This window comes from Leopardus geoffroyi, chromosome E2, assembly GCF_018350155.1.
Source record: "Leopardus geoffroyi isolate Oge1 chromosome E2, O.geoffroyi_Oge1_pat1.0, whole genome shotgun sequence".
NCBI lineage: Eukaryota > Metazoa > Chordata > Mammalia > Carnivora > Felidae > Leopardus > Leopardus geoffroyi.
In genome coordinates this window covers 12,518,034-12,530,846 of record NC_059335.1, presented here as the reverse complement: position 1 = coordinate 12,530,846, position 12,813 = coordinate 12,518,034, and the positions used below count along the sequence as shown (strand labels likewise).

The 12,813-nt window shown below is 40.1% G+C and overlaps 1 protein-coding gene and 1 pseudogene across 1 annotated transcript; both read left to right on the top strand.

Moving 5' to 3' along the window:
• The first annotated feature begins 834 nt into the window (after positions 1 to 834).
• Positions 835 to 1,743, top strand: LOC123578832 (vomeronasal type-1 receptor 1-like). The gene has a single exon (XM_045442081.1). The coding sequence runs from the start codon at positions 835 to 837 to the stop codon at positions 1,741 to 1,743; it is 909 nt and encodes a 302-aa protein (XP_045298037.1).
• Positions 1,744 to 4,715: 2,972 nt separating this feature from the next.
• Positions 4,716 to 5,693, top strand: LOC123578507 (annotated as a pseudogene).
• Positions 5,694 to 12,813: the final 7,120 nt, after the last annotated feature.

Sequence of the window (12,813 nt, the reverse complement as noted above, 5' to 3'; positions counted from 1 at the left end):
TTAAAAAAAAAAAAAAAAAGAGACAACTGTCAGTTCAAATCTTACAGGGTTGAGCCATTAACATGAACGGATAAACCTGGTTTCACGAAGGCTGTTCTGAATCGGGGGTGCCTGCCCTAGTCAATGGAGTTGACATTACCTGGCTCCATCAACCATTTATTATGGGAGAACAGTGGTCACACCATAGAATTTTCTAATTAAAAAAATTTTTTTTCATGTTTATTTATTTTTGAGACAGAGAGAGACAGAGCATGAACGGGGGAGGCTGAGAGAGAGGGAGACACAGAATCTGAAGCAGGCTACAGGCTCTGAGCTGTCAACACAGAGCCGACGCAGGGCTCGAACTCACGGACCGCGAGATCATGACCTGAGCCAAAGTCGGATGCTTAACCGACTGAGCACCCAGGCGCCCCAGCATTTTCTAATTTTTAAAAAGAAACAAAAACTTTCAGATCATATAAAAGTTGGCAGAGAATCTAAAATATTTAAACTACAGAGTGGGAAAAGGAAGTGAAATATTGGGACCATAAACTTACCATTTCCTACCCTTGTGTAGCCTATGTTTAGAAAACTGTCATTCATAAATGTGCATCCACATACCCTAAATGAAATGCTAGAAACCATATACTCTTGGAAGAGAATTAGATTCCTCTTTCAGAGTAGTTCGACTCAATATTTGTATATCCAATAATATGAAGTAGGATTTTGCAAAGAGGAGTAAAGGTGAAATTTGTTAATAATGAATTTGCCATGCTAAAGAAAATAATGCACATATTATTTCTCTCTAGATCATCTGGCTTTGAATAAAACAAGCTCCTTCTGGGCATTGACATTATGGCTTCTTGTGAGTTTGTAGTGGGGATTCTCTTTCTCTTCCAGACTGGAACTGGGCTCCTAGGGAATTCCTTACTCCTTTATTTCTATTTGTTGACTTTGTTCACTAAACACACTCAGAGACGTACAGACCTAATTCTCAACCATTTGGCCGTAGCCAACTTTCTGATCCTTTTCTCTAGGGGAATCCCTCAGACACTGGCTGCTTTTTGTTTGGACAATTTCCTGGGAGAAGCTATGTGTAAGATTGTCTTTTTTACTCACAGGGTGGCCCGAGGGGTTTCTCTCTGCACCACCTGCCTTTTGAGTGGCTTCCAGGCTATTACTATTAGTCTTAACAATCCCACGTGGGCAGAACTCAAACTGAGAGCTCCTAAGTTTGTTCAACCCTCCTGCTGCCTCTGTTGGATTCTTCATCTCCTGATAAATATTGTCGTGCCAGTGAAAGTGACTCACCCAGGGAGTACTAGAAACATTACAAAAAGGGATTTTGGATTGTGTTCTGTCAAAGGGTCCAGTTCATTCATAAGCTCACTCTGTGCATTCCTGTTTACCTTCCTTGATATTTTGTGTTTGGGATCCATGGGTTGGGCCAGTGTCTCCATAGTGCTCTTCCTGCAAAGACATAAGCAGAGAGTCCATTACCTTCACCACACCAGTCTCTCTCCCAGAGCCTCCCGAGAGACCATTGCCACTTATACTGTCCTGCTGCTAGTGAGCTTGTTTGTTTCCTTTTACTTTCTGTCCTCTATCTTATCACTCTATATGACTTGCTTTGTCAACCCAAGCCTGCAGCTGGTGAACATCGGTACATTCCTTTCTGCTTGTTTTCCAGCTTCCAGCCCCTATGTGCTCCTCAGCCATGAAATTAAAGTCTTTGTCAGTTGTAAGACAAAAATCTCCAAATAGTCCGTTTACAAACAGCTACCCTTCATTCCACAATTTTTTTGAGTACAAAATATTCGGCAACTGTGAGTCTAACTGTGGACTCATTTAAAATATATCCTGGTTATGTTTCAATGTGAGATTTGTCTCGTGATTTAATTTTCTAAATGCATTTATTTTCTTGAATATTGCCTTCCAATGTAGCAAAATATGTTCTATTCTCTGCAGAAACTGCATAACCCAAGAAAAATGGGCTCACTTATATTGACACTTGGCTTTACCCTAATGACATGGCAGGACCTATATAATAACCTTAATAGGAGACCCACTGGATACTCTTTGTGCCCCACCACACGTGATCTGAATTCGCTTTTGAAGGCCTCATCTTTTAATATGAATCAGCCAAAGGCCAGCAGCCATTTGAAGAAACATTCTACCTTGATAGAAAAACACAGGGATGGGGGGGTGGGGTGGGGGGGAAGTAACATGGAAAAAACAAAGCATATTAAGGAAGTAGAATAAAGTCCTGCAATTTGTAAGTAATATCATTGATGAGATGTGAAATTCCACTGCATGCATGAGGCAAGGATAGGATGCTATTAACATGAATGACAGAAGACTAAAATGAACTTTTGGGAATCAGGACCATGCCAGAAGAAAGTACTCAGGCAGAGGGGTTGGAAGGTAATATGAAGCAACCTCTAGGAAATTGGAAGAAGGGGAAAGAACACTGGAAACATTAGAAAAACAGCAAAACTTTACTGGATGAATAATAGCGCTGGGAGAAAGAAATGTAAATGTGGAGAGGAGAATAACATCAAAGAAATTCTACACGATGGTTTGTCACATCCATTAACAGACTAACGAGGCCTATTTGTTTAATGGGAAATGGATCAAAATAAGCCCATATCTAAATTTTGAAATATTGGAGAGACTAATATTCTATAGTTCCATCCATGGCATTGCAAGTGGCAAGATTTCATTCTTTTTTATGGCTGAGTAATATTCCATTGTATGTATTTCACTTATGTGGAATTTAAGAAACAAATGAATATTGGGGGGAAATAAAGAGAGGCAAAGCAAGAAACAGACTTGTAACTATAGAGAACAAATTGATGGTTTGCTTGTGGGGGCAGTGGGCTGGGGATGGGTTAAATGGGGGATGGGTATTAAGGAGGGCACTTGTGATGAACACTGGGTATTATATATGAGTGATGAATCACTAGCTTCTACACCTCAAACTAATATTGCACTGTATGTGAACTCACTGGAATTTGAATAAAAACTTGGATGAGAAAAAAGTATTGGAGAGAAATAACAACTTCCTAAAGATTCTGGAGAGCAAACAACTGGTCATATCCAAAGGGAGGAAAATCAAAATGGCCTCAGGTTTCTAAAGAGCAACATTGAAAACTGGGATGTGATGGAACAATGCTGTCAAACTTCTGAGATAATGATTTACAAACTCAAATTGGATACCTGTCAAACTAAATTAAAAAATTTTTTTAACGTTTATTTATTATTGAGAGACAGAGAGAGACAGAGCATGAGCGTGGGAGGGGCAGAAAGAGGGGGAGCTACAGAATCCAAAGCAGGCTCCAGGCTCTGAGCTGCCAGCACAGAACCAAATACGTGGCTCAGACTCACAAACCGCCAGACCATGGCCTGAGCTGAAGTAGGACGCTTAACCAACTGAGCCACCCAGGTGCCCCTCAAACTAAATTTTTTTAATGTTTATTTTTTAGAGAGAGAGAGCACAAGCAGGGGAAGGGCAGAGAGAGAGGGAGACAGAATTCGAACCAGGCTCCAGGCTCTGAGCTGTCAGCACAGAGCCTGACATGGGGCTGCAACCCACAAACCGAGAGATTATGATCTGGGTTGAAGTCCTACACTCAGCCGACTGAGCCACCCAAGCGCCCTTGGATGCCTGTCAAACTAAACTCAGGGATGATTTAAAATAAAGGTGTTTTCAGGAGCGCCTGGGTGGCTCAGTCGGTTAAGCGTCCGACTTTGGCTTAGGTCATGATCTCACGGTCCGTGAGTTTGAGCCCCATGTCGGGCTCTGTACTGACAGCTCAGAACCTGGTCAGATTCTGTGTCTCCCTCTCTCTCTCTGACCCTTCCCTGTTCATGCTCTGTCTCTCTTGATCTCAAAAATAAATAAATGTTAGAATTTTTTTTTAATTTCTAAAAAAAATAAAGATATTTTCAGGAAGGCAAGGTCTCAAAATATTCTATTAATGCTTTCCCAGGAATTACTGAAGGCCAAACTCTGTAAAGAAAGTAAGTGAAAAAGGGGGCTCCTGGGTGGCTCAGTGGGTTAAGCGTCTGACCTTGGCTCAGGTCATGATCTCGTGGTGCGTGGGTTCAAGCCTCTCATCGGGTTCTGTGCTGACAGCTCAGAGCCTGGAGCCTGCATCAGATTCTGTGTCTCCCTCTCTCTCTCTGTCCCTCCCCCACTCATGCTCTGTGTCTCTCTCAAAAAGAAATAAACATTAAACAATTAAAAAAAAAAGAAAGTAAGGGAAAAAGAAGAAAATATGGATCCCTAGAAACTGGAGATTCAACGATATGAGATAATGAGATCTGTTCAGTAGTAGAGAAAGGAAAGCCTAGGTTGACAGCTGTATAGCCAGTCTAGAGATTACATAGTCCAGTTGGTGGCAGAGGAATGTACTAAAGAAGAAAATTAAACTGATAGAATTCCTGATGGGTTCCACTGCAAATTTGGGAATGAATAAAGAGTTTGTACACGGAGAAGCCAAGTATATTAAAACACATGAATTCTAATTTGGGGAAGTTAAAATTGGTATGAGAATACAAATTTAACATGAAACCTCACTTAGCTCAGCGGTTAATAGTCGTAATGTATAAACACTGATGATTTATTTGATCAAAATAGATGTATTTAAGCTAGTGTGGAGGGTTTGTTTGCTTTTTCCGTCAAATGAATCTCTAAATGATACACTGGCAAATATTATGGAAATATATTAGGTATGCCCAACTCCCAGGGGCAGTTCTGTGAGCGGGATCAGGAGTTCCCTGTCTCCCTCTCCACTTTCAGTGGGAAGTCGCTAAGGACTAACACCTTTTCATCAGATTTCCTCTGATTTACCCTGAAGTGTATGTGAGAAGGATGTGCATTGCCAAGAGATGTGGAATTAGGTTCCAGACTCCAGCTATTATCTACCTCTATGAGAATGAGATAAAGGGGGAAAGTGGCCAACGTGTCACGCTAGTCTGAAACTTTTCAGAGTGTTCAGATTGCAACAGAACTGCTGAACAATTACAGAATAATCCATGACACAAGAGTTACCTGGAACAAGTGTCCCTGGGGCAGCTAGAGAAGTTATTCCGTTTTTTCAAGGTCACTTGTGGAGGCAAAGTCTGGCAAAAAAAAAAAAAAAAAAAAAAAAAAAAAAAAAGTGGAACAAATTCAATGGGAAACAACCCTTGATCCTGAGGAAGACTTGAACAAAGTAGATGGCAAGAAACTTGCCAAAGAAAGAGAATCATGGGGCACCTGGGTGGCTCAGTTGGTTAAATATCCGACTTCGGCTCAGGTCATTATCTCGTGGTTCATGAGTTTGAGCCCCACATCTGTGCTGACAGCTTGGAGCCTGGAGCCTGCTTCAGATTCTGTGTCTCCCTCTCTCTCTGCCCCTCCCCTGCTCGTGTTCTGTCTCTCTCTCTCAAAAATAACTAAACATGTGAAAACAAACAAACAAAGAAAGAGCATCATATATGAGCTTTCTGAGAAAAACTAGAAGAAGGATGATTCAAATTTTGTTTATGACATTGAAGTTGAGTTCCCACAGGATGAACAGCTGCAGTCTTGTGACTGGGACACAGAGTAAGCTGATGAATTCTGCTATATAAAAACCTCAAAAAAATATATTGGGCTGGCAGAAAATCTATGTTTATACAAAAAGTGTATGAACGCGGTGCTAGCAAAATCCATTAAAGAACACTAAATGAACGTGTTGGGTCATGTTTGGATTGACCATGTTACTTTTCAAAACTGGGACATGTAGAGTATCTACTACTTAGATGCATGAGGAAAATAAGGAAAACAAAATATAGGAATCTGCATTTAAGGAGCTTACAATCTTGGGATGAGCACTAGGTGTTGTATGGAAACCAATTTGACAATAAATTATATTTAATAAAAAAAGGAGCTTACAGGGGCGCCTGGGTGGCGCAGTCGGTTAAGCGTCCGACTTCAGCCAGGTCACGATCTCGCGGTCCGTGAGTTCGAGCCCCGCGTCAGGCTCTGGGCTGATGGCTCAGAGCCTGGAGCCTGTTTCCGATTCTGTGTCTCCCTCTCTCTCTGCCCCTCCCCTGTTCATGCTCTGTCTCTCTCTGTCCCAAAAATAAATAAACGTTGAAAAAAAAAATTAAAAAAAAAAAAGGAGCTTACAATCTAATTGCAAGATAAGTAAAAAACCTGTGAAAAGCTAATTAACAGTATTAGGCAGAAAAAAATATTACAGCCACATGCTCTTTAAAGATTAAAGAGGGTCACAATATTCAAAGATATAATGTCAGAGAATGACCTAGATTGTAAGGAAGTCATGAAGTAGCAATGGAATAACGTTAGCACTTAAATCTAAATCACAATCTTCCTGACTCACCAATCAGATGTGGACTCCAGAGTCCATTCAAAGATTAGTGTTTCCTTACCTGGTTGTAGATAACGTTGTAATTGGGGCATTCTCTGTCTCCTACTTGTGTGTTACCCATAGATACTGCATTTTTCCTCTTATCTCATGTTTGATCTGGGTTTTTTAGTTGTGTTGTTGTTACATTTTGCGTTTGTTTGTTGAGGATGTGTTAAGCAATTCAGAATAAAATAAACCAGGGGTCCTTAAAAAAAAAAAGATTAAAGAGGGTCAGATTACCATAGGATAGGACAGTCAGGGAAGACTTTGTCCTTTAGTGGTGAGATCGGACTTTGCCTGGTCCTTGAAATGGTAGTATTTGGATAGAAGTTTATATGGAATTCCAGGTGAAGGAAACTGGGAGGGAAAAAAAAAGGCAGGGGGAGGAAGGTAGTGGTAAAGAGATAGGGATTAGGATATTTTATTTGAGGAACAGTAAGCAAATTACGGTTTGATAAGGTTGGAGGGCATATATGGTTACCAGGGGACTATTCTGTATGTCTTTATATGTATTTAGCTCTGTTTGTTATGTAGGTTCCTTTGTTATGTACTATTTGTTATGTATTTAACTCTGGAGTAGAAGAATGCCCTGCAGTTGCAAGTGGGTGTCATTTGATGGACAAAAGGGGAAATCTGTGCCCCTGGGATCAGGAAATATATGCTAAAGACTTTCTGAAACCCTGAAGCTCTTCCTATAAATAGAGGTTTGCTTGTAAAATGGGAAATCTACTCATAATAAATGAACCTAATAAAGGCCAGTTTAGACCTGTTCTTGAGTTTGGACCTACAAAGAGAACATCTTTGTTGAACAAGGTTTATGTGTACAAATACATCTTTTGTCATATTAGAATACTGTGTAATTGGCAGAAATTCTGTTTTCTGCAAGGAAATTCATACTCATTAAATAAATGTTTAAACATTTTTTTTTTTTTTAAGAAATATACTAGGTAATACGGAGAATGGTAAAAGATGGGATCAGAAAAGTGACGGGGGCAGATCATGAAGGAGATTATAAGCTATACAGGCCATGCTTAAGAGTTCGTCGGGGCGCCTGGGTGGCGCAGTCGGTTAAGCGTCCGACTTCAGCCAGGTCACGATCTCGCACTCCGTGAGTTCGAGCCCCGCATCAGGCTCTGGGCTGATGGCTCAGAGCCTGGAGCCTGTTTCCGATTCTGTGTCTCCCTCTCTCTCTGCCCCTCCCCCGTTCATGCTCTGTCTCTCTCTGTCCCAAAAATAAATAAACGTTGAAAAAAAAATTAAAAAAAAAAAAAAAAGAGTTCGTCATTTGGCTTTCGTTGTGTGAAAGCCTTTTTTTGAATAGTTACTTCATTCTGTTAACTGTTATACAGCTGGGCTATGGGAACTGAGTATTTTGTACTGATAACGCGATCCTGACTTCCGTCAAACTCAGCCATCTCTGATTTCCCATCCTGCGTGCCCATTTTTGTCATCCATTATCTACAATGCTTTCTGGAAGCTGATGCAAAGTTCAAATACTGGAATCTGTATTTACCCTACCAATTTAAAGTATAAAGAAATTTAAGAAAATAAACACAGGCTTACAAAATCATCGAATGTACTAGAGAAAAGAGATCTAGACAGGACTTTCAGGAAGTAAAAGATGGAAGTAAAAAATTTCCAAACTGGAAATTTTATTTCTGCAGTAGATTTCTGTCACAGACAGGAGCGGAGGATGTCATGAGGGTACCACCGGAACTGTCATGTTCAAGACCCAACACCATAGCTAAATCTGGGCATTTAGAAACCTTTGCCACTGACACCTCATCGGACTTTTAACATTTTAATAGCTAATAATTGGGGATATAACCTTCTGTAAATAAGATCATTATCTCCGCAACCTTGCTTCACAACAGAGCAATCAGCAGGAAAATAGCATGCCTCACTTCTATCTTCCAAACATCAGCCAAGTGTTAAGAGAACTTAAATTTGATTTGGATTTAAAGAAAAATTTAAGACAATTTTTAAAACCTAGTCCACTCCCACTAACCTAGCCAAAAAGGAACTGGTGAGTTTATATTTTTTAGCATTACAGCTTCCTCAGTTCAGGAAGGCACACTGAGAACACAGGGGATTGATCCTGAGGGTCAATTTACCACATCCATCAAAATAATCGAGAAAAGATTAATCTAGAAACCAAAGCATGAACATTACAAAGTCTGTTAATATAATTCACCGTATCAATTCTGAAAGTAAAAATTCAGACGTTACTCTCTCTAGAGTCTTTTTTTAAATCCCAGTATAGTTAAACGTACAACGGTATATTAGTTTCATGTGTACAATATAGTGATTCAATAAATCCATACAACTCAGTGCTCATTATGGTAAGTGTACTCTTAATCTCTCTCATTTATTTCACCCAGCCCCCCACCCCCCTCCCCTCTGGCAACCATCAGTTTGTTTTCTATAGCTGAGTCTGTTTTTTGGCTTGCTTTTTTTCTGTGTGTTGTTTCTTAAATTTCCCAGGCGAGTGAGATCATATGGTATCCGTCTTTCTCTGACTGACTTATTTCACTTGCCATCCATCCACGTCATTGGAAATGGCAAGGTTCCACGGTTTTTATGGCTAAGTAATGTTTCAATGTATATAGATACCACCTCTTCTTTTTTTTAAATTTTTTTTTTCAACGTTTATTTATTTTTGGGACAGAGAGAGACAGAGCATGAACGGGGGAGGGGCAGAGAGAGAGGGAGACACAGAATCGGAAACAGGCTCCAGGCTCTGAGCCATCAGCCCAGAGCCTGACGCGGGGCTCGAACTCACGGACGGCGAGATCGTGACCTGGCTGAAGTCGGACGCTTAACCGACTGCGCCACCCAGGCGCCCCATATACCACCTCTTCTTTATCCATTTATCTATCCATGGAAACTTGGGCTGCTTCTGTAATTTGGCTATTGTAAGTAATTAATAAACATAGTGGTGCTAATGTCTTGTTGAAATGGTGTTTTAATATTCCTTTTTAAATGTTTATTCATTTCTGAGAGAGAGAGAGAGAGAGAGAGAGAGAGAGAGAGAGAGAGAGAAAGTGAGCCGGGGAGGCCAGGGAGTGAGGGAGACACGGAACTCAAAGCAGGCTCCAGGCTTTGCGTTGTCAGCACAGAGCCCAACGCGGGGCTCAAACTCACGAACTGAGAGAACATAACCTGAACGGAAGTTGGACGCTTCACCGACTGAGCCACCCAGGTGCCTCAATATCTTTGGATAAATACCCAGTAGTGGAATACTGGATTGTATGACATTTCTATTTTTAATTTTTGGAGGAACCTCCATCCGGGTTTCCACAGTGGTTGCACCAGTTTGCATTCCCACCAACATTGCACGAAAGTTCCTTTTTCTCTACATCCTCACCAGCACTTGTTTCTTGTATTTTTTATTTTAGCTATTCTGACAGGTGTGAGGTGGTATCTCCTCGTGGTTTTGATTTGCATTCTCTGATGATTAGTGATGTTGAGCATCTTTTCGTGTTTCTTTTGACCATCTGTATGTCTGCTTTGGAGAAATGTCTGTTCATGTCTTCTGCCCACATTTTAATTGGATTATTTGTTCTTTTGGTATTGAGTTGTATAAATTCTTTTTTTCCTTTCACCGATTTTTTAAAAAATTTAAATTTATTTATTTAAATTCAAGTTAGTTAACATACAGTGTAGTATTTTTTTAATGTTTATTTATTATTGAGAGAGAGAGAGCGAGAGAGCACGAACAGGGGAGGGGCAGAGAAGGGGGAGACACAGAATCCGAAGCAGGCTCCAGGCTCTGAGCTGTTAGCACAGAGCCCGATGTGGGGCTCGAACTCACAACCTGTGAGATCATGACCTGAGCCAAAGTTGGACATTAACCGACTGAGCCACCCAGGCACCCCAACATACAGTGTAGTATTGATTTCAGGAGTAGAGCCCAGTGATTCGTCACTTACATATAACACCCAGTGCTCATCCCAACAAGTACCCTCCTTAATGCCCATCACCCATTTAGCTCTTCCCCCCCCACCTCCCCTCTAGCCACCCTGTTTGTTTTCTGTATTTAAGCATCTCATGGTTTTCCTCCATCTCTGTTTTTATCTTATTTTTCCTTCTCTTCCCCATGTTCATCTGCTGTGTTTTTTAAAATCCATGTGAGTGAAATCATACGATATTTGGCTTTCTCTAACTTATTTCGCTTAGCCTAATACCCTCCAGTTCATCCACATTGTTGCAAATGGCAAGATTTCATTCTTTTTGATCACCAAGTAGTATACCATTGTTATTGTATAATTATATTATATTTATTATATATATATAACATATATAACATATATATTATTGTATAACATGTTATTGTATAATTATATATTATATAATTATATACTATATATATGTGTGTGTGTGTGTATATATATATGTATATACACAATTTGAGGCCTCTTATTTGGTAGGGAGGCCTACCACTCATGCATCCTGTGTTCTGACTCTTCAGAGGGCTGCCCATTTCTGTATAGCTTCATCCACAGCACTTACAGAACCAGCATAGCTTGAATACCGGAGGGCTGCTGAGAACAAAAAAAAAAAAAAAACAGGTGGGGAACAGCTTGCTGCAGTCAGTATGCTTTGGTTTGATCAAGAGACAGAGCATAACCTGAGGCTTCTCCCTTGGAAGGGAGGGAGAAAGGTGGAGCAGGCACCCAGCTCCGTGCAATCCAGAAGCTGTCTGAGGGACAGGTATCTGTTTTACCTGACTAGGGCACAGATGGGGAGTCGGCATACTTGGGATGCCTCCTGGCCATTGAGAACAAGGGAGAGAGGAAAGCTTGTTGCTAGAGAATGAGACAACTTGCAGTCCCACAAACCTATACCAGAGGTAGTAAGAGATTACATACTTCTATAAAAGAAACCAGCAAACCTAACTGAGGAACTGTACACACAGGCCCAGAGAAGTTGCACCCCTCCTAAAAAAAGGTCTCAGAGTCTTCCAGAATCTCTTACCAGGCTTTTTGGTAAGGGTCTTCTCCTAAATGAAGCCAGTCCACAAAGACTGGAGAAAGTGGTTGTCTTTTGAAATGCATGGATCTTAACACAAAGTTATGATACATATAAAGAAATAAGCATGGCCTAAACACAGGAGCAAAATAACCCCCCAGAAGTTGGTCCTAAAGAAATGCAGTTATGTGACTAACTTAAAAATAATTCAAAATAACCATCATAAAGATGCTTTACATGCTCAAGAAAATGATGCATGAACAAAATAGGAACATCAACAAAGAGACAGAAATTATAAAAAAAGAATCAAAAAGAAATTTTAGGACAAAAGAATATAATAACTGAGCTGAAAAATTTACTAGAAGGGTTCAACAGCTGACTTGATCAAGCAGAATAATCAATGAATTCAAAGATAGATCAATTAAAATTATACACTCAGAGAAATAAAAAGAAAAATGAAAAAAAAAGTGAAGAAAGCCTAAGGACTTATGGAATGACATAAAGTGGACCAATATATGCATTATGGGAGTCCCAGAGAAGAAAGGAAAGAGAAGGGGGCAGAAAGCTTATTTAAAGAAATAATGGCTAAAAACTTCCCAAGTTGGGCAAAAGAAATGGATATCAGAATCAAGAAGCTCTGTAGACTTCAACTAGGATGAATCCAAAGAAATCCACACTGAGACACTTTATAGTTGAGTCTTGAACAATGTGGGAATTGGGGGCACTGACTCCCATCTTTTCAACATGGCAGTCAAAAGAAATTCCATGTATAACTTTTGACTTCCTTTCACCTTAATAGCCTACTGTTGACCAGAAGCATTACTGATAACATAAATAGTGACTAGCATATATGTTGTATGTTATCTGTATTATATACTGTATTCTTACAATGAAGTAAACTAGAGAAAAGAAAATGTTATTAGGAAAATTATAAGGAAGAGAAAGTACATGTACAGTACTGTACTGCATTTGTAAAAAAAAAAATCTGTGTGTAAGTAGACCTGTACAGTTCAAGCCCATGTTGTTCAAGAGTCGACTATATAATCAAATTGTCAAAAGTCAAAGACAAAGAGTATTTTGAAAACAGCAAGAGACAAGCAGCTTGTCATGTATATGGGAAACCCCATAAGGCTCTCAGCAGATGCCTTGCAGGCCAGAAGGGAGTGGGATAATATATTCAACATGCTGAAAGAAAAAAAAAATGCCAACCAAGAACTTATATATCTGGCAAAACCATCCTTCACAAATGAAGGAGATGCAGAGACTTTCCCAGAAAAGCAAAAGCTGAGGGAGTTTATCACCACTAGACCTGCCTTACAAGGAATGCTAAAGAGAGTCCTTCAAGTTGAAATGAAAGGATGCTAAATAGTAACATAAAAGCATACGAGGGGTTCCTGGTTTGGCTCAGCTGGTGGAGTATGCAACTCTCGATCTCTACATCATGAGTTCAAGCCCCACGTTG

Coding starts and splice junctions, on each gene's coding strand:
- LOC123578832 (XM_045442081.1), top strand. CDS start 835: ATGGCTTCTTGTGAGTTTGTAGTGGGGATTCTCTTTCTCTTCCAGACT.